At 56.0% G+C, this 25,663-nt stretch overlaps 1 protein-coding gene across 9 annotated transcripts in view; it reads left to right on the top strand.

The window, feature by feature from the left end:
- The first annotated feature begins 279 nt into the window (after nucleotides 1-279).
- The window catches only part of Tnxb (tenascin XB), a 67,188-nt gene continuing 41,804 nt past the window's right edge, over nucleotides 280-25,663 (top strand). For 5 of the 9 annotated variants that reach the window (XM_076558260.1, XM_076558258.1, XM_076558254.1 and 2 more), the window contains exons 1-10: nucleotides 281-486; nucleotides 10,999-11,382; nucleotides 11,668-13,509; nucleotides 13,912-14,027; nucleotides 19,124-19,280; nucleotides 19,402-19,665; nucleotides 20,376-21,083; nucleotides 22,367-22,735; nucleotides 23,640-23,933; nucleotides 25,296-25,586. In XM_076558260.1, coding sequence (XP_076414375.1) covers nucleotides 11,007-11,382; nucleotides 11,668-13,509; nucleotides 13,912-14,027; nucleotides 19,124-19,280; nucleotides 19,402-19,665; nucleotides 20,376-21,083; nucleotides 22,367-22,735; nucleotides 23,640-23,933; nucleotides 25,296-25,586 — 4,417 coding nt within the window. In that variant the 5' untranslated portion in view covers nucleotides 281-486; nucleotides 10,999-11,006. Of the gene's footprint in view, nucleotides 487-10,998; nucleotides 11,383-11,667; nucleotides 13,510-13,911; nucleotides 14,028-19,123; nucleotides 19,281-19,401; nucleotides 19,666-20,375; nucleotides 21,084-22,366; nucleotides 22,736-23,639; nucleotides 23,934-25,295; nucleotides 25,587-25,663 lie in introns of all 9 variants that reach the window. The other 4 variants (XM_076558261.1, XM_076558257.1, XM_076558259.1 and 1 more) reach the window with 3 other exon arrangements.

The following is a 25,663-nucleotide window of genomic DNA, read 5'->3' as shown; positions in this document are numbered from 1 at the left end:
TTAAAGGGAAGGGCCAGGGGTGGTTAAGAGAATCACAGAGAATGTCAGGTTGCTCAGAAACTTCGGTGGGGAGAAGTTAAAACTGACATAGGGAAAGGACATGGGGGCAAAAGAAGGGACAGAGGGGTTGAGATGAGGGTACTGAGGGGGCGACTCTGGTCCTGGACAGGGAGGGGGGCTGGTGGGAGGGGCTGGGAGGGTGGGAAGACCTGCCCTATCTCCGCTCCCCTCCCTGACCTCATGCTGGCCCTCCCCTTCTCCTCCCCCTGCTTACTGCAGGCTCCCTGCTTTTCTGTCACTGCTGTGCGATCAACAGTCCTGGTACAGGGCTCCAGGAGCCTCTGCTGCAAGGGGCAAGTGAAGGGTCCCCTAAGAGTCCAGCACTGCCGAGGGGTGCTTACCCTGCCTGAGACACTTCCTTTACTGGGGCTGGGACTGAGCAGGTTCAGAGGTGTAGCAGCCACCACAAGCCAGCACACTCTCCAGGTAAGTAACAGCTCTGGGGAAACCAGAGCAGTGGTGAGAGAGAGGTGAAGGATTCCCTTCTGAGCTGCCCCAGGGCTGCAAGCGGTGCAGAGTGCCTCCCGGGACAGCGACTTTCTGCTCAGCTCAGAGAAAATGCAAGCAGACACCAGAGGTGTGTTCAGGAGGCTAAGGCAGAATGCAGTGTGTTGCACGCACCAGGGTTTGGAGGGGATGCGGGTACCTGAGAGGACCTGGGAGCTATGGGACTCCAGGAGTCAGGTGGGTACAGCTGCTGATCAGGAGGTGGGGGCTGCAAGGAGGACCAGGCTGGGCTGAGCTGTCCAGCTGCACGTTAGGAGGAAAGCACTGTAGATTTTTGAATGCTGGGGCTGGAGTTGCGAGCCTGGTGCCAGGTGGGGCAGAGGAAGCTGCTTCCCATGTCCAGAACGGGGATTCTTCAGGTAACTGTGCAGAAGTTACGGGGCTGAGGACAAGGTCTGGGGAGGTACAGGGCTTTCGGAAGTGCTGAAATGGGACAGAGTGAGGACTCAAGCGCCTGGAAAGGGCTCAGAGCTTGCAGAGACGATCCCATAACTTGTTCTTGGCGAGTGCTCTGCACCCATGACTCACGGTTCAGCGAGCCTGCAGAGGCTGAGTGATGTCCCCACAGGGCACAGGGCTGTGTCTCCATTCGGTCCCCCTTCTAGGCTCCCGGCTTCTGTGTGCCTGAGTCTTCCCACCCACTCCCCAATACACGTGACAAGCCTCGGGTGGGGCGGGCGGGGCCTCTTATCTCGCCTGGAAAGAATTTAATGGCTTAGAAACAACTGGAAGTGGAACTGAGGCGAACTACTGGGAAACAACTGGGAAACAGCAGCTGCGGCAGCCCCGCCCCTGCTTCCCGGATCTCAGCCCCCTCCTGCTGTCCCTGGCTGCCTCCAACCCCTGGAGACCCAGCACCTCCATTAGTCAAACTTGGTTCCGCTCAAGCCCTGGCCACTGGTGCAGGACCAGAACCCATCTTCCTGTCTCTCACTTTCCTCCTGACCTTTCCCACTGGGGGTCTGGAAATCCGTTCTCTTAATTTGTCTATTCCCACGGCTTATCTGCTTTCTCCCCCAAAATAAGAGGTACCTGGACCCCCCAGCTCCCTCTTGCTGGTGCCCTCTTTTCAGCCCAGTATCTGAGCTCCCCGTTTTCTCGTGTCCGGAGTCCTGCCTTCGCCTCTCATTGCCAGACGTGGCTGGGAGTGGGGGTGGCAGGAGGGGTTGAGTGTGACATTGGAATGGAACCAGACCCCATCCCTGGAACACCCCTCATGGACGTCTGTCCCTTTCCCACCCAGTAGGACCAATGGTCCCCAGTGAGTAAAGTGTCAAAGTTGGCCACACACTGAATACCAAGCGTGCTGAGTCACAGTTTGGGAGATGCCCCCACCCTGCCAATCCTCCAAGTATGGAAGGATGCCAAGAGGGTGAGGCCAGCCCCCCAACATATCTCAGAGAGGCATACAGAGAGACACAAGAAACACCCAATTCTCTGCTTGCCCGGTGCCAAGAGAAGGGCCAAAATTTTCCAAGCGTTGGGAGGGGAAACGGGATGGTGATGACGGTGACAGGGAGAGGTCTTTGAGGGTCACACTTGTCTTCATACCAACCTCAACAGCTTTTCTGGAGGAGCCGATGGGGTTTCGTACATTTTTCCTGCTGCAGAGACACCCCCCACACACACACACTTATCTGAGAGTGAAGCAGGGTCCAGCTGCTTGGAGAGACTGGTGAACTAGAGAGCCCGGGGTGTGAGGAAGTGAACAGGAAGCACACACCCTCCCTCCGCACTGGAGGGCAGCTCCCTGTGCTGTCCACACTACAGCTTAGTTCTCAGACTCAGCTGCCCTCTGTCCACTTTCTCAGACACCCTCCCGTGAGCAGGTCTGGAGCAGCCGCGAGGGGAGATGGTGGGCGAGGGGAGATGGTGGGTGAGGGGAGATGGTGGCCCTGAGTGGCTCACACATCTGCAAAAGTGCTGCCCTTATGTGTGCTGCTGCGTGGACTCACGTACAGGTGCGCTCGTATCTGCGTCTGTGGACAGATACGCATATGCATGTTTGGGTGTGCATGCCCCCCATGGTTGGTGCGGGGGTGACTTTCAGGGCCTTCGGCACAGAGTGACAGGCAGGGCAGGACAGCGCTCTCTCTCCCCAACTGCTCTGCTGTCAGAGGGCAGGGCAGCCCTGCTGCTGGCCCTCCTGCCCGGGGCAGGCACTTCACGTGGAAACAGTCTGCCCCCGGCTCTCTTTTTGATTTCACTCTTTGAGACAGCGTCTTACGCAGCCTAGGCTATTCTTAAATTTCCTGTGTAGCTGAGGCTGGCCCTTCGGCCTCTAGCTCCCAAGTGCTGAGATTTCGGACACAGGCCGCCACACCTGGTTTATGTGATGCTGAGCTATAGTTTAGAGCTATGCTAGGCGAACACCCCCCAACTGAGTGACATCCTTCTGCCTATTGACACCAGTCGGGGAGCAGCGTGGCTGGTGGCCCTGAAAACACCTTTCTCTTTGTCCAAGAGGAAGCTAGGAAATGTGTATGCTGGGAGAGGGGAGTCACAGCCCTTCCTTCCTGGCCAGTCAACATTTCCACTGCTCACGGGTCCTCCTGCTCTCTCAGCCTCTGCTCTAGAGGATCTGGGCACCCGCCAGCATCGCTCAGCTCTCACCCCAGTTCTAGCCGACCCTGCCTCATCCTGCTCCCTGTTCATCAAGCTCTTCTCCGCCTCTCCCTTCCTTCTCACACCATCCCTCCAGTTGTCTCGGGGAGCCCCACAGCAACCCAGATAAATACCGAGACGAAGAAACAGGGAGCCCCTGAGTCTCAACCCCATCACCTCAATTTGGGATTTTTAAATTTTTCTACAAAAAGTGCCTCGAGTTACAGCTCAGAGGTGGAACATTTGCCTAGCACATACAAAGCCCTGGGTTTGATCCTGGCACAATAAAAAGTAATAAAATGGATGGGTAACTAAATATCTTCAAGGGCCGGCACGGTAGCTCAGCAGGTGACCTGAGTTCAGTTCCTGGACCCACGTGGTAAACGGAGAGAACCGAATCCCCAAATCGTCCTTACCTGCCATACCTTCAATGTGACATGTCAGGTCCACACATGAAATAAGTAGTTGTAATAAAAAGGTAAAAAATAAAATTTTCTCCCTCTACACTTCTGTCCTGCTCCCCCCCCAACCCCCACCCCCCAGCCCGCCTTCCCGCCACCAAATGCTGAACCCAGGCTTCTGCCCTACCATTGAGTTCTACCTCTAGTCCTTTTTGGGTTTTGTTTTTCAGATCGATGTAGAAAGCAAGGAGTTTCATTTTTACACGTTCATCCACATATCACTGTACTTTTCTCCTACTTACCCCATCTCCATTACCCTTGCTAGCCCTTGGAATTTTGAGATGGGGTCTTACCGTGTATCCCAGACTGGTTTTGAGTTCCTGCATTTCCTGCCTCGGCCTCCCAAATCCTGAGATTACAGGTGTAACCCCCGAGCCCAGCACAAAACAAGGTATTCTTACACCCCAGAAATCTCCCATCAATGCCACTTCTGGTCACTCTCTCCCAAGAACACCACACTTCCAGCTCAAAACTGCAAGTTTAGTATCATCTCTTCTCACACTAACATTGCTTTACTTTCTTTTTTTTAAATTTGGTATATAATCTCCCTAGGTAGCCCTGGCTGGCCTGGAACTCTGTAGACCAGGCTGGCCTCGAACTCACAGAGATCTGCCTGCCTCTGCCTCCAGAGTCCTGGGATCACAGGTGTGTGCCACCTCACCCTCTCAAACTTCCTTAATAAATTACCCAGCACCTTTCTTCTCTGGTGCTCTTAGTTGATTAAGAGCCATCCATAGTACTAAACTTAATAGTACACGAACTGTAGTTTGTCCTCATGGCTTTTTATTTCACAGCATGAATAAACCACAGTTAATTCAACAAGAGCTGATGCGAGAAGCCTTGGTGGTTCCCCACTGGGGCTGATGTGGCCAGTTCTGCCATGTTTCTGTATTTGGTGGTTCCCCACTGGGGCTGATGTGGCCAGTTCTGCCATGTTTCTGTATTTGGTGGTTCCCCACTGGGGCTGCTGTGGCCAGTTCTGCTGTGTTCTTGTATTTGGTGGTTCCCCATTGGGGCTGCTGTGGCTGGTTCTGGCCTGCTGCTGTATTTGGTGGTTCCCCATTGGGGCTGATGTGGCCAGTTCTGTCCTGCTGCTGTATTTGGTGGTTCCCCATTGGGGCTGATGTGGCCAGTTCTGCCATGTTTCTGTATTTGGTGGTTCCCCATTGGGGCTGCTGTGGCTGGTTCTGTCCTGTTGCTGTATTTGGTGGTTCTCCATTGGGGCTGCTGTGGCCAATTCTGCCCCTGCTGCTGTATTCCTAGGAGTCACTGTGGGTTCGGCAGCTCTGCATATGTCCAGCTTTATTACATAGTGTGTCTTCTGCCTGTTTCCCCAAACGCTCGTCCCACCCGGTCCTTCCAGCATCCTCCCCGCCTGGTGTTGACTCTTCCGGCACAGCTGCTCTTCCTACTGGACTTCCAGGCCCAGACCCTGTCCGTGGTCCTGGCTCTGACCTTGGTCCTGTGTGACTCCAGCCTTAATGCCAGTCCTGGGCTTACACTGAACTTTACCGTCATTATTAAAGTCAATAAACATTTACTGAGCACACCGGATGTGCTGGGTGCAGTAAAAACAGAGAAATGGCAGCACCCTCCCTCTGTCACCTTGATGTCTGACGAGGAGCTTGAGAGGCAAGAAAGCAACAGTCCCTCTCCTTCATACAGGATCACAAGCCACCATAAGTAGTACAGGCAAGAACTGTGTGGACTGTGATAGCATGACGGTGCCCCAGCCTGGTCAAGAGGCTTCTTTGGGTGATGTGGGGTGGAGACTGGAAGGACACAGTGAGGAGCAAGCATGCTCCACAGAGGTGACTGTACACACAGAGGCGACTGTATACACAGAGGTCACTGTATACACAGAGTTCACTGTACACACAGAGGTGACTGTATACACAGAGGTCACTGTACACACAGAGGTCACTGTATCCACAGAGGTGACTGTATACACAGAGTTCACTGTATACACAGAGGTCACTGTATACACAGAGGTCACTGTATACACAGAGGTCACTGTATCCACAGAGGTGACTGTATACACAGAGGTGACTGTACACACAGAGGTCACTGTATACACAGAGGTCACTGTATACACAGAGTTCACTGTACACACAGAGGTGACTGTATACACAGAGGTCACTGTATACACAGAGGTGACTGTACACACAGAGGTCACTGTATACACAGAGGTCACTGTACACACAGAGGTCACTGTATACACAGAGGTCACTGTACACACAGAGGTCACTGTATACACAGAGGTCACTGTACACACAGAGGTCACTGTATACACAGAGGTCACTGTACACACAGAGGTCACTGTATACACAGAGGTCACTGTACACACAGAGGTCACTGTACACACAGAGGTCACTGTATACACAGAGGTCACTGTGTACACAGAGGTCACTGTACACACAGAGGTCACTGAATACACAGAGGTCACTGTATACACAGAGTTCACTGTATACACAGAGGTCACTGTATACACAGAGTTCACTGTATACACAGAGGTCACTGTACACACAGAGGTCACTGTACACATAGAGGTGACTGTACACACAGGGGTCACTGTATACAGAGTTCACTGTATACACAGAGGTCACTGTATACACATAGTTCACTGTATACACAGAGTTCACTGTGTACACAGAGGTCACTGAATATACAGAGGTCACTGTACACACAGAGGTTACTGTATGCACAGAGGTCACTGTATACACAGAGGTCACTGTATACACAGAGGTCACTGTGTACACAGAGGTCACTGTATACACAGAGGTCACTGTATACACAGAGGTCACTGTATACACAGAGGTCACTGTATATACAGAGGTTCGGGTTGAGTAAGCAACATGGAGAGAGAAGTATTTCATGAAGACCATGGTGGGATGGAGGGTGGGGTGTCTCCGTGGGTAAAGGTGCTTACTGCCAAGCCTGATGACCTGAGTTCAATCCCCAGAACCCATACGGTGGAAGGAGAGATGGCTGGCATGTTGGACATCACAAACTGTTTCAAAATGGAGGAGGTGGCCAACTTATCATTGCTTTTGAGAGAAGTCGAGTTAAGAAGACAGACATCACTTAGATTTTGTAGGAGACCGCAGGGGGGAGTTGTTGGGTGATTTTGAAGGTGGTGGGGAAGCCAGTTGGAGTGGATTGAGGCGTGCATGCAGACTAGGGAAACAGGAATAGAAAGCGTAGTGAAGTGTGGTGGCTGGAGGTGTGGGATGTCAGGCAAGGATTTGTTTTTAATCACAGGGTATAGCTCTCAGACACTGACACACAAGTTCTGTGTGTACAGTTCTTCATGGTACAGGATGTCCCAGGAATCTCCCCTGTGTCTCCTCTAGTCTACAGTATCCCTAACTGTAATCCCATCCCTGTCTCCTAAGAGCACAGATTAGCTCTGCCTGTTCATGTGCCTCGCATAAATAACGTCATTTAGAACATCATCTTTCTGTGTCTGGCTTCCTTTGCTTGGCATGTGCATGGGATTCACTCACGCCATGTGCAGCAAAGAGGAAGGTTTTCCTGCTGCTTGATAATTCTGCTCTGTCTCTGCCATCATTCATCCAACTGAGTTGCATTTCAGTTCATGCAAATGAACCTTGTGACCAGCCAGCAGTGTGTGGTGGTGTGTTCCCGCCATCCCAAAATGTGGGAGGCTGAGGCAGGAGGATTGAAAGTTTAAGATCATCCTAGACTACATAGTAAGGTCCTTTATCAAAAGGACAATGGTTTAGGAAAAGACAAAACAAAACAACTCTGGTTAGGAGCAATGGTTGCTCTTGCAGAGGACCAGGTTTATTTGTTTGTTGTTGTGTTTGTTTGTGCGTGCAGGAATGTAGTTACCCAGAATCCAGAAGAGAGTATCTGATCCCCTAGAGCTGGAGTTACAGGCAGTTGTGAGCGGCCCAACATAGATGCTGGGAACCTAATCCAGTCCTCTGCAAGAGCAGCTCACACTCTTAGATTTTGTGTGTATGTGTATGTTGGTGTGTGCACGTACATGGAGGCCAGAGTTCCACATTGGGTGTCTTCTGTTTCTCTCCACCTTATTCTTCGAGACAGGGTCCTGAACCTGGAGCTCACATGCTCTTCCAGACTTGCTGTCCTGCGCATCTCCTCAGCACTGCTCACAGGCATGCACTGTAGCGCCCCCCTCTCACGAGGGTGCTGAGGATGAAACCCAGGCTCTAACACTCACAGACACTTTAGCAGTGGACCCATCACCCCAGCCTCTATTTGTCTCTGTCTCTGTCTCTGTCTCTGTCTCTGTCTCTGTCTCTCTCTCTCTCTCTCTCTCTCTCTCTCTCTCTCTCTCTCGCTCTCGCTCTCGCTCTCGCTCTCGCTCTCGCTCTCTCGCTCTCTCGCTCTCTCGCTCTCTCGCTCTCACACTCGCTCTCCCGTTCATGTTTACCTCACATGATTCTCCCAGTCTGTGAATTGTCTTGTTTTCTTACTGATGTCGTTTGGCAACCAGCTGTTTTCAATTCTTGAGCTAGACACACAACTCCGTGGTAGAGCCTCTGCCCAGCATGTTCCATCCTCAACTCAGAGGAAATAAGTCAGGGAGTGGAGTTATCACTTCCAGCAAGGTCCACTGTGTTCATTCTTCTGTGGTTAGGTTTCCAGTGCCTCACTTAAGCAATTTTCACTTACTCCAGTCAAAAAGATCTCTTCCCATGTTTTCTTTTATGTTGCTATGGGAACCTTGGCTTTCCCTTTTGTATTTAGGACTATGATCCACCTCGCAGTAGTTTCTGTATTTGGATATAAGGTAGGGACCAATCTTTTTTGTTTTCTCTGTATGGCTCTTTAATTGATGAAACATTTATTTGTTTATTCATTTATTTATTTGATTTAGTTATTATTTTATTTTCATGTGTATGAGTGTTTTGCCTGCATGTATGGTTGTCTACCAGCTGTGTGTAGTATCTGTAAAGGTCAGAAGAGGGCATCAGATCCCCTGGAACTGGAGTTAGAGGGGGTTGTGAGCCCCCATGTGGGTGCTGGGAGCTGAACCCAGCCCAGGTCCCCTGCAAGAGCGGTACGCGCTCTTAAGGCCCTAGCCATGTCTCCAGCCCACCTGCTCTCTTTAAGTGCCGTAGGCTCTTAGTTATCAATCAACTGACCGCACACACATGGCTCCTTCTCTGAGTCCTACCCCACCTGTGTGCCCTGGCACTTTTGTAAATCTTGGAATTTGACAGTTCCGAGGAAGAGGTGTGGTTTTTAACTGGCGATATTAGAGCTCTTGGGACCCTTTCCCTCCTACTGGGTTGCCTCGTCCAGCCTCGTCTTATCGTAACTTGTTATGTCGTGTTCATTTGATGACCCTGGGAGGCCTGCTCTTCTCTGAGGGGAACTGGAGGAGCAGTGGATCTGGGGAGAGGGGAGGGGGTGCGGAGGGAGGTGGGAGGAGTGGAGGGAGGGGAGGCTGCAGCCAGAATACAATGTATGAAAGAAGAGTGAAAAATGAACAGGCGAGCCGGGCCTGGTGGCGCACACCTTTAACCCCAGCACTCAGGAGGCAGAGGCAGCAGAGCTCTGAGTCTGAGGCCAGCCTGGTGGACAGAGTGAGTTCCAGGACAGCCAGGACTGTCACATAGAGAAACCCTGTCTGGAAACACCAAAGTAACAAACAAACAAACAAGTGAAAAGCCTGGCTGGAAAGTGACTTAGTGGGTGAAGGTATTTGCTGCCAAGCCTGAGAAACAAAGTTAAATCCTAGGGATGACTGAAAATTATTCTTCCACCTCCACAGGCACCCTGTGGTCTGCCCAGCTCCCCAGAATAAACTAACAAACAAACAAATGAATAAATGTGTTTTTTTATTTTATAATTTAATTTAATTTTACATATCAGCCACAGATTCCCCTGTCCTCCCCCCCTCCACTTTCCCCCCAGCCCACTCCCCATTCCCATCTCCTCCAGTGCAAAGACTCCCCTGGGGATTCAGCTCAACCTGGTAGATTCAGTCCCGGCAGGTCCAGTCCCCTCCTCCCAGGCTGAGGGAAGTGTCCCTGAATAAACCCCAGGTTCCAAACAGCCAGCACATGCACTGAGGACAGGTCCCGGTCCCACTGCCTGGGGGCCTCCCAAACAGTTCAAGCTAACTTATCTCACTAACAGTTCAGTCTCACTTATCCAGAGGGCCTGATCCAGTTGGGGGCTCCTCAGCCATTGGTTCATAGTTCATGTGTTTCTATGAGTTTGGCTATTTGTCCCTGTGCTTTTTCCAATCTTGGTCTCAACAATTCTTGCTCATACAATCCCTCCTCTTCCTCGCCAATTGGTCTCCTGGAGCTCCACTTGGAGCCTGGCCGTAGATCTCTGCATCTGCTTCCCTCAGTTATTGGATGAGATTTCTAGCATGAATCAATGTGTTTTTTAAGGCTGATGGGAAGGATTTAGTTGAGAGTGAAGGATTAAAAAAGTGAGGGGGAGCCAAGCAGAGTAGTGCCTGCTGCTCATCCTGGCAGAAGCAGGAGGAGCAGTGTTCAAGGCCATCCTTGGCTACATAGTGAGTCTGATGCCAGCCTGAGCTACAGGAGACCTGCGTGAAAAAAGAAGGAGGTGGTAGAGAGGAGGAGGAGGAGGAGGAGGAAAAAAGAAAGGAGCTGAAGAAATCCTGCGCCTGTGGGAGTCTGTCAGACAGTGGGCACTGGGGAGCTGGGTCCAGGTGCTTGGGGAGGCCCTGACCTCATTTGCTAGACTCCCTTGTCACAGGTGTGCCGAGTGTGGTCTTTATCCAACCAGTGTCCCTGCTAAGTACCTGTGGCAGAGCCAGGACAAGTGAGGTCTCTGTTCTCCCTTTTAGTGGTGGGAGAGAGATAAAAACGAACACACACACACACACACACACACACACACACACACACACACACATGTCCAGGCCACACTGAATGTCACGAGGAGTGTGAGCGGGCCATCGTGATTGGGAGGGATGCGGGCAAGCTGCTCTGCCCAGCCTAAGGATGCCCTTCCTGAGTTATGCCAGTTAAGGGCAGAACTGTAAGAGGTCAGCTTGTGGGAGTCAAGGAAAAAGCATTCTAGACAGAGGGGGGACGGGACGGGACACACACAGCCCAGAGGACCTGAGGCTGGTTTGTGGAACAAACAGGAAATCAGTGTGGGGTGTGGAGTAGAATGCGGGAGTCGAACCAGTTAAGTAAGAAGAGGGTGAGCAAATGACTTAAAAGTGACACCGACCAGCCCTGCCCGAGAGGCTTTCCCTCAGGCTCGGACCCTCTCTGCCTGTGAGTTGAGATTGTTACCTGCAGGGGTTCTGCTGATGTGCTGGGGACGACTTTGGTCTCCTCACTGAGTCAGCTCTCACACTTGCCCTCTCTCCCTTCAGCTTCCCGAATGATGCCAGCTCAATGCGCCCTGACCTCGATCCTGACTCTCCTGGGGATGCTCGGCACAGCCAGAGCAGGGCCTTTCTCTCCTCGGTCCAATATGACCCTCCCGGCCCCACGGCCCCCTCCCCAGCCAGGGGGCCCTTCTTCTCAGCTGTACGAGCACACTGTGGGAGGAGGGGAGAAGCAGGTGGTCTTCACCCACCGCATTAACCTGCCGCCTTCAGCGGGCTGTGGCTGTCCGCCGGGCACTGAACCCCCAGTGCCTGCTGCCGAGGTGCAGGCCCTGAGGGTCCGGCTGGAGATCCTGGAGGAGCTGGTGAAGGGACTCAAGGAGCACTGCTCAGGAGGATGCTGTCCCACGGCTGCGCAGGCTGGCACGGGTGAGCAGAGACGGGGCGCGTGGCAAAGAGGAAGGGAGAAGGGAATCGGGATGGGAGAGGCGCCTAGGCTGACCTAAAGGATCTTGGGATGAAGGAGAAAATGTGCCATCTCCCACTCCTTAGAGGTGAGGGGTGCAGTGAAGGGTGCGACTTGGAGACGGGAGATGACTAGAGTCAACCCAAACACTACCAAGCTAAGCAACTAGGAGTAAAAATGGCCTTCTGAAACTAGACTGGCCACCGGCACTAATTCGGGCTGAGTCTCGCTTCTCCTTCCTGCACCAGGCCAGACCGATGTGCGCAGCCTCTGCAGCCTCCATGGTGTCTTTGACCTGAGCCGCTGCGCCTGCTCCTGCGAGCCTGGCTGGGGTGGACCCACCTGCTCAGACCCTACAGACACTAAGACGCCCACCTCGTCCCCGGCTGGCCCGGCCCCCAGGACCTGTCCCGATGACTGCAACGACCAGGGTCGCTGCGTCGGAGGACGCTGCGTGTGCTTCCCCGGCTACAGCGGCCCCAGTTGTAGCTGGCCCGCTTGCCCCGGAGATTGTCAGGGGCGCGGGCGCTGCGTGCAGGGTGTGTGTGTGTGTCGCGCTGGCTTCTCGGGCCCCGACTGCAGCCAGCGCTCCTGCCCTCGCAACTGCAATCAGAGAGGACGCTGTGAGGAAGGGCGCTGCGTGTGTGACCCTGGCTACTCCGGTGAGGACTGTGGGGTGCGAAGCTGTCCCCGGGGCTGCAGCCTGAGGGGCCGATGTGAGAATGGACGCTGCGTGTGCAACCCAGGCTACTCCGGTGAGGACTGTGGGGTGCGGAACTGCCCCCGGGGCTGCAGCCAGAGGGGCCGCTGTGAGGACGGCCGCTGCGTGTGCGACCCTGGCTACAGTGGTGAAGACTGCAGCGTGCGCAGCTGCCCGTGGGACTGCGGCGAGGGAGGCCGCTGCGTGGACGGCCGCTGCGTGTGCTGGCCCGGGTACTCCGGCGAAGACTGTAGCACGCGGACGTGCCCGCGCGACTGCCGGGGCCGGGGCCGCTGCGAGGACGGGGAATGCATCTGTGACGCAGGCTACAGCGGCGACGACTGCGGCGTGCAGAGCTGCCCCGGGGACTGTAACCAAAGGGGCCACTGCGAGGACGGCCGCTGCGTGTGCTGGCCCGGGTATACAGGGGCGGACTGCAGCGCGCGCGCCTGCCCACGGGACTGCAGGGGCCGAGGGCGCTGCGAGGATGGCGTGTGCGTGTGCCACGCGGGCTACAGCGGCGAGGACTGCGGGGTGCGCAGCTGTCCCGGGGACTGTCGCGGCCGCGGGAGCTGCGAGAACGGCCGCTGCGTGTGCTGGCCCGGGTACACAGGCCGGGACTGTGGCACGCGCGCCTGCCCTGGTGACTGCCGCGGGCGCGGGCGCTGCGTGGACGGCCGCTGCGTGTGCAATCTGGGCTTCGCTGGCGAGGACTGCGGGAGCCGTCGGTGCCCCGGGGACTGCCGCGGCCACGGCCACTGCGAGGACGGTGTGTGCGTGTGTAACGCAGGCTACTCGGGCGAAGACTGCGGCACACGCAGCTGTCCCAGCGGCTGCAGGGGCCGCGGCCGGTGCCTGGACGGGCTCTGCGTGTGCGACGACGGCTACACGGGTGAGGACTGTGGCGTGAGACGGTGCCCTCGCGACTGCAGCCAGCAAGGCGTGTGCCAGGACGGCTTGTGCTTGTGCCACGCCGGCTACGCGGGCGAAGACTGCAGCATCCGCACCTGCCCGGCGGACTGCAACCGGCGCGGCCGCTGTGACGCCGGGCGCTGTGTGTGCGACCCGGGCTACACCGGCCCTGCCTGTGCCACGCGCACCTGCCCAGCGGATTGTCGTGGCCGTGGGCGCTGTGTGCAGGGAGTATGCCGATGCTACGCCGGCTATGGTGGTGAGGACTGTGGACAAGAAGAACCTCCTGCCAGCGCCTGTCCCGGGGGCTGTGGGCCACGCGAACTGTGCCGCGCAGGCCAATGTGTGTGTGTTGAGGGCTTCCGAGGCCCAGACTGTGCCATCCAGACATGCCCAGGTGACTGTCGCGGCAGGGGAGAGTGTCTCCAGGGCAGATGCGTCTGTCAAGACGGCTATGCTGGCGACGACTGCGGGGAAGGTGAGCCAGGTGCCTCCTCCCACACACTGGGGCAGGGATAGGGATTCTGGCTTGCAGAGGCCTGAGGCCTAGGGGCCCAGAGGAGGAGCAGAGGAAATTGTTCCTTGTAGAGGGGGAGGAGGGATCGGTCAGAAGGACCCCACAGTGGAACCACAAGCACATGCCAGTGGATGCTTAGATCTGACCTTCAGCTCTCTGAGCAAAGGGTTGTCTTTAAAGAGTTTTTATGTTCAGGACATGGGAGAAGTTGAGGGACACACCCAGGCCCTTTTGGGGCCTTTTCCAGTGTTCCCCAACCTGAGTTTGGGCAGTGGGAACAAAGATGTGTGACCCTGAGTGAGCGGGGAGCCATGGCTCTGCCCCCAGCTAATCAATCGGCTTTTCCTACTCTATTCCGGGCAGAGGTACCAGCCATCCAGAACATGAGGATGCATCTCCTGGAGGAGACGACAGTCCGGACGGAGTGGACCCGGGCTCCTGGTCCTGTGGATGCCTACGAAATCCAGTTTATCCCCATGGTGAGGGGAGGCCAGGGGGAGGTTGGTTGGGCAGCATAAGGGGGAGGGAGGGGGAGGTGGGGAGGGAGGGGGAGGTGGGGGGGGGAGGGGGAGGGCTCACATCACGCAAGAAGTCACATGTCTGGGTCGGCTCCAAATGCCTTCTTACCCTGCCCCAGCCTGGCACAGGGGCCTCAACCCTGGTCCAGGGCAACCAGGGTATTGATGGTGACGGAGAGCTCACTACTCCTGGCTGCTCAGTGCACAGTGGCCGTTGCTTTTAGTCTTTGTGGCTGAGTCCAAGTCGGCCCCCATTCTACACACACACCCATTTGCTTTGGCTGGGCACCAGCATCTGGGGTCCATGGTGGTCTCCTTGTGCCCCGTGCCCGGAGGGCTCAGCTGTCACCTCATCTCAGGCAGACCCTCCTCCTCTCCCTTCCTCCCCCATGCTTTGTTTTCAGATTTTCAATTTGCTATGCTCTTTGTACATGCTTCCCAAGACAGGGAGACAGACCCACGGCCCACTCTGGACCCACGGACAGTTCCTCAGGGTTGCTGTACATTAACCTGCTGTCACACAAACTGTCAGTGGTTTTCATCCTGTTTATTTAAGTATCTTTTCAGTGCAAATCTCAGAGGCCCAGAGCAAAACCTTTAGAAAGTACCGATAAGCACCCCAGGTGTGGCGGCGCACGCCTTTAGTCCCAGCACCCAGGAGGCAGAGGCAGGTGGATCCCAGGACCCAGGAGGCAGAGGCAGGTGGATCTCAGGACCCAGGAGGCAGAGGCAGGTGGATCTCAGGACCCAGGAGGCAGAGGCAGGTGGATCTCTATGAGTTCCAGGACAGCCTGGTCTACTAAAGCTAAGCTCCAAGACAGGCAAGGCTACACAAAGAAACCTTGTCTAGAAAAAAGCAAAAAGAAAAAGAAAAAAGAAAGAAATTATAGACAAGCAAGCAGAAAGGAAGGACAGAGCGAAGGGAGGAGAGGAAGGAAAGATGGAAGGCAGCATTCGCTGCCCACCTCTCCAGTCTATATATAGGCTTCGCCCAGGCTCTGTTCAATGTTATCTTTACTGGTTTAGGCCAAGCTGTCTGGGCCGTCACAATAATTCCGAGTCCCTGAGCTTGTTTCCCAGCGCCTGTCAGTGCTTCTCCAAGCATTCTTTCTCCGCCTCTAACTTGTTCTTCAAACATTCGGGAGTGCAGTGAGGACAAAGCCTGAGGCCCCTCCTAGGGGACTGTTCTTTACACAGATTGGACTCGGGGTACATGGATACTTCCACTTCTCAGTCACCTGACCTTTCCCACATCGTCCCACAAATGTTAGGCAAGGCCACACTTGTGTCCATCAGCCCAGGGAAAGCTCCAGACAAGCACACTCCCCAGCCCTAAAGCTTCAGAAGGCCCTGGGATGGAAAGGGACGCGGCAAAGTGCTGGCCGTCACCCTCACCCCAGGGCAGGTCCCACAGGAAAGTCTGTATCCCAAGCACCAGTTCCTACAATGTGGCACAACCAAGATACCTCCCCCCCTTCTCCTCTCTACATTTTTTATATAAAAATAATTTAATCAGGAGACAAGAATTTGGCAACTAGAGAGGAGAAAAAACGATCGTTGGCCGCCTGACAGTTAAACAAGCCCGCTAACATTTTATAAAGTGTCTCTCCCACTCTCCTGCATGTGTACATTATTTACATAGCTCTAATCTGGAGGGTGGGACTTTTGGAAGGAATTTTCCTATGAACCTTCAGGATAAGGAGAAATAAAATAAACAGTTGAGATAAGAGAGGCCTTCAGGCTGTGTCGTCTCCTGCTCTAAACACACGCAGCCCCATCTTTGGGTGTTGTCGAGGGGTGCGGCTTTTGCTTGGCCTTTGTTCTGAGCAGGGTGGTGTAAGCTGGTCTGTACCAAGCCTGGCTCTCAGCCCTTCACCTCTGCTCTGGGCATGGGACCCTTCCAGGTCCTCTGTGAGGCTGTATGTGAGGGAGGGTCCTGTAAACTGGTCCCTCATCAGACACTGATTGTGCTCACCCCTCAGACATCTTTATTTGCTTTTTGTGGTGACTCTTGGACCTGAGCCTTCTGCTCTGGCCATGACCTGTCCGTCAGCTGACATGGAGCCTGTCCTACAGCTCTCTGTCACCCACTCCATCTTCATCGCAGCCTGTCTCTTCCTTGTTCCTGGCAGCTTTCCCCCCGCCCCCCAGAAACACTTCTCTCTCTCTCAGAACCCGACCGCTATTCCCAGCCAAGTGCGCACTCCAGTTTCAGAACTCAGGACTTCCCTTCCTCCTCCTGTGTGTGGGGATTGCCACTGTGACTCAGTGCTCCAGGACCTGGGTGTTGGTGTCACCAGGGAGCTTGGTGAAGTATTGTCCCAGGAGTTGCTACCTCCATCTCAGGATCTGAGGGAGAGGTGTGGGGGTGTGGAGGTGTCAGGGACTCGTTGGGACAAAAATTCTTCTCGTTCACACTCATGGCCTCCAGCCCTAGGACTGTCCTCTCTTCTACAAGGTGTGAGAGAGTGTGACCCGAGGATCCTGAACGCTCGTCAGAGATCATTGGGCGTTCTTTTTTAAAGATTTATTTATTTATTATAGGTACAGTGTTCTGCCTACATATACACCTGCAGGTCAGAAGAGGCCATGGGGGGGCAGGGGGAAAAAGAGGGCATCAGATGGTTGTGAGCCACCATGTGGGTGCTGGGAATTGAACTCAGGTCCTCTGGAAGAGCAGCCAGTGCTCTTAACCACTGAGCCATCTCTCCAGCCCCTATTGGGTGTTCTTTGTCGGAGTGTTCTCTGCGGCCAGGGAACTGGGCTGTGTCCAGTGCTCACTGGGACACAGACCTGGACCTCAGAAAACTTTTTCTTGGGTGTCCTGGAGTGAAAGGGGAGATGAGAGCTGGGTCCTCTGGGGGGATCATCCAAGCTAGACTTTCCCTGTGGGACCCTGCGGAGGCTGAGACCGAGACTCGAGTTATACAGTCACCAGGAACAAGCAACGAGGAGCCAAGCTTTGCCAGGGAGCAGTGCCAGCCGCCAACATCTGGTCAGAAAGCCTGCCTCAGACCCTCAAGACAGGGCTGGGCAGTGTGGGTGAGGCTGGCACGGGGACTTCCAGGGAGGAACCAAGAAAGAGGTTGATCCAAAGAAAGAAGAACTCAGGATGGGTTTGCTTTAGTGAAAGATCTCAACATTGGGGCATACACTAGAAGGAGAGACAGATTGGGGGGGGGGGACTATGGGAAGTGGGAGGATGTCACATGTGCTGGGTGAAGGCCACCCCACGGCCCCGCAGAGTTGGAACTGTAGGAGCAGGGCAGGCTTCTCTGCACCCAGGGGAACCTTTCCACCCAGCAAGGAGTGTCACAGCTTTAGTTCATCCTCACCCAAAAGCCTCCACGTGGCTTCTCATCTGGTTTTTTACTTTGGTATTTACTATGCTTTTTTGGTTTAGGACAGTTCCTTTCAAATTTTCCAGCCCCATTTGGCTGAATGGAGGTGTCCCTACCACGGCCAACATAGCTAAGCAGTACAGAGCGTCCTCAGCGGCTGTCCTTGCGGGGCAGCCCCACACAGTGCAGGGCTGTTACAGTGCTCACAGAGTCCAGCCTCCCCATGTCCCCAGCAGCCGCACTCTGGGGGCCTGCAGGGTCACCCTACATAATCTCATGGCCTTAAACACACACCCGAAGGATAGTTGTTGTTGTTTTTTCTGGTGGATATTTACCACACATAGAGATTGGGGAGGGAGAGGTCTACATCTGGCTACTAAGCTGCGCCCAACCCCATGACAGGGATGGTATCTTATTTTTTTGAGTCTCCAACACACAGCATGGTGGCAGGTGTAAACAGTGTTCAGGAGTGTGCTATTAGACCTTCGAGCAGGTGGGTCTTTCTTTAATGGGTGTGTATGGATGCTGAAGAGACAGGAAAATGTCTAGAGGGACGCCCAGTCACACACAGGCAGCGAGCAGTATCCCCAGGGCCAGCTAAGCAGATTCAGGGAAGGGGGGCGGGGCAGGACATCCCTGCTCTGCCTTGTCTGTTCTGAAAGAGCGTGTGTAGGAGTCACCAGGGGAACCTGGGTCAGGCAGAATTCCGGCAGACAAGCTGGGACTGCACACGGGAGGGGACCCTGGGGACGGACACACTGCCTGAGCTCAAGCCTCTCCGCATTTTTATGTTTTTAAAGATTTATCACCGGGTGTGGTGGCGCACGACTTTAATCCCAGCACCCAGGAGGCAGAGGCAGGCAGATCTCCGTGAGCTTGAGGCCAGCCTGGGCTACAGAGTGAGTTCTAGACAGGACAGCCAGGGCTAGATCTAGATCCACCTGCCTCTCAAGCACTGGGATTAAAGGCCTGAGCCACCATGCCGTGGTCAGCCCAAGCTTTCTTAAGAAAATTATTTTGGGGGACTGGAGAGATGGCTTAGTGGTTAAGGGTACTGGCTGCTCTTCCAGATGATCCTGAGTTCAATTCCCAGCACCCACATGGTGGCTCACAACCATCTGTAGTGAGATCTGGCGCCCTCTTCTGGCAGGCAGGCACACGTGCAGGCAGAACACTGTATACATAACAAATAAATAAATCTTTTTAAAAAAAGAAAATTATTTTATGTATAATTATCTGTCTGTGTGTTTGTGTGTGGATATGTGCACACAAATGCAGGGGCCTGAAGAGGTCAGAGGTGTTGGATCCCTTGGAGCTAGAGTTAGATGGTTGTAAGCTGCCCCGTGTGGGTGCTGGGAATGGAACTTAGATCCTGTGCAGGAAGAGCAAACCACCTCTCCAATCTCTCTGCTCTCCCGGTGTGCACCCTGCCAGGACACGGTCTTTCTGAGCCCGGAGTCCTCATCTGTCAAGGAGGATTGACAGAACCCTTCTCACAGATGGTGGAGTGAGCTGATGGACACAAACCACAGAGAGAAGTCACTGGCCAGGGCGAGGCTCCAGGGGTCTTGCGGTCCCGTTCACACTCCCCAGCTTGTATAGGGCCAAGTCCCACACTGTCCTGTGTCGCCACCATCTGGAACTGTTACAGAGGAGGGGCTGGGGAGCGAGGAAGAGAGCCCCGTCCCGATGCGACTGGTACTCACTCTCTTGCAGACGGAGGGGACAAGTCCCCCATTCACAGCTCGGGTGCCCAGCTCCGCCTCAGCCTATGACCAGAGAGGGCTGGCCCCTGGTCAGGACTACCAGGTCACTGTCCGTGCTCTACGAGGGACCAGCTGGGGTCCTCCTGCCTCTAAGACCATCACTACCAGTGAGAGCCGGGGCCGTGGGGGCAAGACATCTGGATTTGACAGGGGATCTGCTGGGGGCTGGGGGCTGCACCAGAGCAGAGTGGATTCCCTCCTGAGCCGTCTTCTGTCTCGCCCTGCTAGTGATCGATGGTCCTCAGGACCTCCGCGTGGTAGCTGTGACTCCAACCACACTGGATCTCAGCTGGCTGCGCCCCCAGGCTGAGGTGGACCGATTTGTGGTGTCCTATGTCAGTGCTGGCAACCAAAGGGTGCGGCTGGAAGTTCCCCCCGAGGCAGACAGGACTCAGCTAACCGACCTGATGCCAGGCGTGGAGTACGTGGTGACCGTCACCGCAGAGCGAGGCCGTGCAGTCAGCTACCCGGCGTCCATCAGGGCAAACACAGGTATGGCACTCGGGGTGTTAGGGAAGAGGCGGGTTTCCGAGGCTGGGAGCCCGCTCCTGGGGGCCCAGGCTGGAGAGTCACAGAACACCTGCTACAGCCCTGCTCTATTTATTCTAAAGGCCCTGGGGAGACAGCCCTTAGGTGCTTGCAGGGTAGACTGTGGGAGGGACTGCCCCTGGGAGGGAAGCAGTATACACAAGATGAGGCTCCCGGGAGGGTGGCTTTTGTCCTAACAGGGGTAGTGGACAGTTTGGTCTTGTGGAGACTAGAGCTGAGCAGGTCACAGGTCACCATCTTGCTGACTTTGGGACCGAGACTGCCTGGGCTTGGGTCTCTTAGCAGTCGTTGTCCACCAACCCTCAAGGTTTCTTAACAGATGCCCAGCCGGATCTTTCTTTTTCCTGGGACAAGGCGACGCCCTCTTCGGAGTAGCTTACATTTTCATCCTGCTTTCCCGTTCTCTCCATCAGATACGCGCCCCGCCCCCTGGCTTCTTTTCCTTCTAGGGCACCAACAGTGGCAGGCTTGGAGGGCAAAGGGGTGGGCGGGGCTCGGGGACACTAATTTCTCTTTCTAGGTGGGGCTGGGGCTCAGGGAAGAGGCCCCTCGCCCCTGGCTGGGGAGCGGGGGCTCCGCGGTGGCGAGGAGGAGCATCGGGTGGGGGAAGCTGACACTGACCTCATGTCCCCTCCCCCTCTCTCACTCGGCAGCACCAGGCCACTACGGTTACCCGGAGGTGCACCCCCCGGCCCCGCCCCCGAACCCCCGTCCCCGGCCTCCGCGGCCCTCCCGGCCCTTGCGGCCCACAGAGGGGAGCGCGGAGTGGCATCCCCGGCCCAGCCCGCCCCAGCCTCCCCGTCGGCCGTGGGGTAACCTGACGGCTGAACTGGGCCGCTTCCGCGGAACAGTACAGGACCTGGAGCGGCACCTGCGGGCCCACGGCTACCCACTGCGCGCCAACCAGACTTACACGTCGGTGGCGCGCTACATCCATGACTTCCTGAAGCGCCACCAGACAGCGGGTGCCCCGGCACCCAAGCCACGTCCCCCCCACCCCACCGCTAGTCCCACCCAGAGCGCCAGGAGGCGGGAATCGGACCAGGGAGACGTGGGCCCAGCCTCCGACGGCGCACACCTGGTGACCGCAGCGCGTCACCCGAAGCCTGAGGTGCTGGGCAGTGCCGCCGACGGCGCGCTGATCGTGTCCCTCGACGGGCTCCGGGGTCAGTTCGAGCGTGTGGTGTTGCGCTGGCGGCCACTGCCACCCGCCAAGGGCCCCAGCGGGGAGCTGACCGTGGACGGCTCAGAACGCACTGTCCGCTTGCCCAACCTCAGGCCTGGCACTACCTACCACGTGGAGGTCCATGGGGTGCGGGCAGGGCAGACTTCCAAGTCCTACGCCTTCATCACCACCACAGGTACTGTGGGCTGGGGCCCTGGACTGCCCACCCCCTGTCCAGCATCGCCTGCCTTCGAGGCTGCAGCTACCCACTCCTCCACTGACGGCTGAGGCCTCAACCCCCTCACCACACCCTCCCACCTCCTAGCCTTCCCGGCCAGCTGTAGGACACTACCTCAGAAAGCTGCCCTCCGTGTCCCCAAAGCCACCGTATCCCCAGGTCCTGGCATTCTCCTGAGGATAACTAAAGCCAAATAGACCTGGTTTGTGGGGCTCCCACCTGGGTTCCCAAGCTCTCTGGCAATGTCTGCTACGGTCAGGCAGGTCCAACAATCTTGACATATTATTATCTGTAAGGCTCATACTTACCCTTGAGTTTTCTTTTTTCTTTTATTGAAAAAAAACAAAAGCTAAAACCTAAAACCACCATCTCATAATGTTTTTGGCAAGTTCATAGTTTTGGTAGAGCCGCACTCACGGCTGACCTGCAGATTGCACACCTCCGACGCAGGCTGCGGGAGACTCGGGCATTTGCAGAGATTTGCCCTGCGCTTTCGGTGGGTGGGATTGAAACCAGAGCTTCCCGCTCTGACTCACTGCGGTGAGGGTGCCTGAAGCCTGTGGTCTGTGGTTATTCCCACACTTTGGCTTTGACCTTGAAGGGATGCAGCAGAACTGCTTGAGGGTGGCCTTGAAAGCCATCAGGCAGTGTGTGTGCATAGTGGGGCGGGTGGGGGGGTGAAACCACGGCTTCCTGAACTGCTTTCCCAGGCGTGGCTCCCCTCCAGCTGGTCTCTCCCACAGGACTGATGCCTGGCCCAGGGACAGGGTGCTTTGCGGCTGCAGGGTGGGGGTGGACCTCTTCTTCCTCCATAGGGCCCAGATGCCACCGGAGCGGGACGTCCACCCTCACACCCTCTATTTTCTCTTACTGCCCACCACCCCCTTTCTTCCTAACACCACCACCCCTTCCTTTCTTCCAGGCTTCTCACTCCCGCACTAATGGAAGGCGGACGCCACCAGTGGGGAGGCCGGTGGGCAGGGAGGGATGGCGGGTTTAATGTCATTGCCTGCCCTAAGCCAGCCTGACTGCTCCAGATGAGCTCCATGCGGGAATCTGGAGGGCTTGGCCAAGTATGGGAAGAAGTATTGATTGTCTCCTGAACCCCGACAGGGCTGAGGAGAGGGGAGGAAGCCCTCTAGCTCAGAGGCCGGAGGCCGAGGGCACACCTGGGGACCAGAGGTTCCGTTCCTGGTCTCACACTTTCTCCTGTTTTTCTCACCCGCTCTGCCCCTTCCCAGGGTCCTTACCCTCTGGCCTCCCGGAGGCTACTGATGAGCCTCCTCCCTCGGGCCCCTCTACGACCCAAGGGGCCCAGGCCCCTATCCTGATCCTGGAGCATCACCCGCTGGGAGAGTTGAAGGTGCTGGGCAGAGACAAGGCAGGACGCCTCCGTGTGGCCTGGACTGCCCAGCCCGACACCTTTGCCCACTTCCAGCTGCGCATGCAGGTGGCCGAGGGGCCTTGGGCACATGAAGAACTGCTACCAGGAGACGTCCACCAGGCTCTGGTGCCCCTGCCCCCTCCCGGGGCCCCCTACAAGCTAGTCCTCCATGGGATCACCCCTGGGGGCAAGCCCTCTGTTCCCATCACCTACCAAGGCATTATGGGTACATTCTGGACTGTACTCAGAGCAGTGTCCTGAGACTGGGGGGCGGGGAGCTGGGGCCATCTCAAGACTCTAGAGGAAGGACAGGATTTCAGGGGCCAGTGAAGGGCGGGTCTGACAGGATGAGAGAAAGCAAAAGAGAAAAGGTTTGAGAGTTCATAGGGAAGGCAGCTAGGAGGGGCACCAGAGTGACAGGTCACCACTGGAGACAAGTCAGAAGTGGGTGGTGACCCATCCTGGAGCTGTAGTAGACCCTGCTCCATGTATGCCTCGCCTCCTGGTTGTCCCTCTGCCCTGCCCTGGGCTGTAGAGTTCAAGGTAGATGGAGTTCTGGTCCCAGCATTGGCCCTCAGCTCTACATTCTGGGGACAGCACCTGTGGTTGCATTGGCCATTTCCTTCTGGGGATAAAGTCTCGTGTGTGTGTGTGTGTGTGTGTGTGTGTGTGTGTGTGTGTGTGTGTTAGGGGTGTTCCACTGCCATCACGACTTCAGAGATAGGTGGGAAGGACAAGGCCCGGCAACCCTTATACGCCCCTGGTTCTCCCTCTGAGAACACAGTGGTTGACTCTGGGTCCGGTTCTAGAACAAGCTAATGACTGGGAGAGAGGGTGGTAAGGGAGAGCAGCCCAGGGGCTTGGGGAGCCTGAAGGCTGCTCTGAAGCATCGGTGTGGAGGCTAGAAACCCTCAAGCAATACTATGGGGGGCATGAAACTCCCCTTAAAGTTTTAGAGTACAGGGGTGGGGACATAAAGAAGGGACAGAGACGTAGAAAAAACGTCTCCTTCCCAGGAGGGGCAGGGATGGAGGCATCCAGGACGAGGTGGGTGAGGCAGAGCAGAAGGGAGGAGACGGGGAAGGGGAATGGTTGGTCCAGCATGCTTTGCCTTTGTCCCCAAATGCCAGACAAGGCTGAGGAGAAGCCTGGGAAGCTGCCTGTCCTGCCACGCCTGGGTGATCTGACGGTGACAGACCTGACCTCCGACTCCTTGCTCCTGCACTGGACTGTCCCAGAGGGGGAGTTCGACTCCTTCGTGATCCAGTACAAGGACAAAGATGGACCCCAGGTGATACCTGTGGAGGGACCCCAGCGCTCAGCACCCGTCACCTCCTTGGAACCCGGGCGCAAGTACAGATTTATTCTGTATGGGCTCGTCGGCAAGAAGAGGCATGGCCCCCTGGTGGCTGAAGCTAAGATCTGTGAGTGGCAGCAGCACCCCAGCCCTGCACTGTGTACCATGCTGAAGCAGGTTGCCCCAGAGCCTTAGGGTTCGGAGAGACTGTGTATGGCCCGTAGCAGCGGTCCATAGCTGTGTTAATCCTCAAGGGAAAGCAGTAGGGGCAGCAGAGGTGAGGAGGGAGGTGAGGCAGAGGGTGTGGGGGGTGGTCTCCCAGAGAACCCCACAGCACTCTTCTGGCTGGAGAGCAGGCCACGCGGGGTGCTGAAGGCTTAGTCCTGGGGTCCCATGTGCTGGGTGGGTAGCTTAGACCTCATTTGGGAGCCCTACGGGACCTCTGAAGGCCTTTGAATGTGGGAGTGAAGTGATGAGCTACCTTACAAATAGCACAGTGTCTGCCACAGGGGCATGACAGAGAAGGGTGAGGTGTGGTGACTGATGCTGGCCTAGAATGGTGGCAGTCAGACCGGGTGTGACAGGCCAGTCCCAGGTCCCTGGACCAGCCACTTCCGTCCCCGGGCATGAGCAGGTGGGGAGCAGGTGGGACACTCAGAGAAATACTTCCTGTGTGTTTCTGGAGCCAGTGAACTCAGCACATTCTTGAGGACCATGGGTCCTTACAGCAGCCTCGAGTGGCACTGATGAGGTGTCTGACTGAGACTGGGGGGGCCTCAGGGTTACATTGAGTCCTGGTAGCTGTGGGGAGCCAATGAGGGAGCAGAGGTAGAGAAGCACCAGGGGAGTGTCCCGGGTACTGGGAGGAGGGTGCGGGCAGTCAGAGTCCACAGGAGTGAGTTAGGGCTCTCCAGCACCCACAGGACTTAGCAATGGCCAGGTCACCAGGAGCTGCCTGGGGGAGGGCACAGCTGGATTGGAGGTGATGGGGTACAGACATTTCTGGAATCCTCTGGGAACAGAGTGCAGAGAGGGGAGATGGAGAGGACGGCCCTCAGAGAGTGGGCACAGCGAGGGGCAGAGGCGTGGCAGACAGCGGCAGGTGGGTGGATGCTCTTCCGCACTGATGCATCCCAGGGATGGTCTTCTCTCTTGACGGAGAAACCAGCTAGACGTTGAGCTGGAAGCACGGAGGCTGCCTCGGAGGTTTCCCTGGCCGCACAGATGTGAAAAGCGCTGGCTGGGATCCCCCTCTCCTTTTGGAGCCTCTTCCCCTGGCTGGGAACAGTCAGTGCAGCACTCCGGGCATTAGGCTGTCTCGAAGACGTCACCCCTTCCTGTAATGGGGTGCAGCCCCAGGACGGAGCTCACAGCTCCGCAGAGCAGAGTGCTGGCTGGGCTTTAGCCCTGCCCGCTCTGTCTGCAGAGAGCAGGCTGCACGGGACCTCCTTTCTCTTGTGACGCCCCTGTCTCTACCCCCTCTTCCTAGTGCCTCGGAGTGACCCCGACCCAGGATCTCCACCCCGCCTGGGAGAGCTGTGGGTAACAGACCCTACCCCGGATTCACTGCACCTCTCTTGGACTGTTCCTGAGGGCCAGTTTGACTCCTTCATGGTCCAGTACAGAGACAAGGCAGGACGGCCCCTCGTGGTACCCGTGGAGGGGCCTGAGCGCTCCGTGGTGCTTTCTCCTCTGGACCCCAATCACAAGTACAGATTCACCCTGTTTGGGATTGCCAATAAGAAGCGGTACGGGCCCCTCACTGCTGATGGCACTACAGGTGAGTGGCTGCCACCTACGCTCATGTGCCCTCTTCTTGCTCGCTACACACTTACCCTCAGCCAGGAACCAGATGAG

The sequence above is a fragment of the Peromyscus maniculatus genome, chromosome 21 (assembly GCF_049852395.1).
Source record: "Peromyscus maniculatus bairdii isolate BWxNUB_F1_BW_parent chromosome 21, HU_Pman_BW_mat_3.1, whole genome shotgun sequence".
Lineage (NCBI taxonomy): Eukaryota > Metazoa > Chordata > Mammalia > Rodentia > Cricetidae > Peromyscus > Peromyscus maniculatus.
Note: the sequence above shows the minus strand (reverse complement) of the source record. Positions and strands in the feature narration are given on the sequence as shown.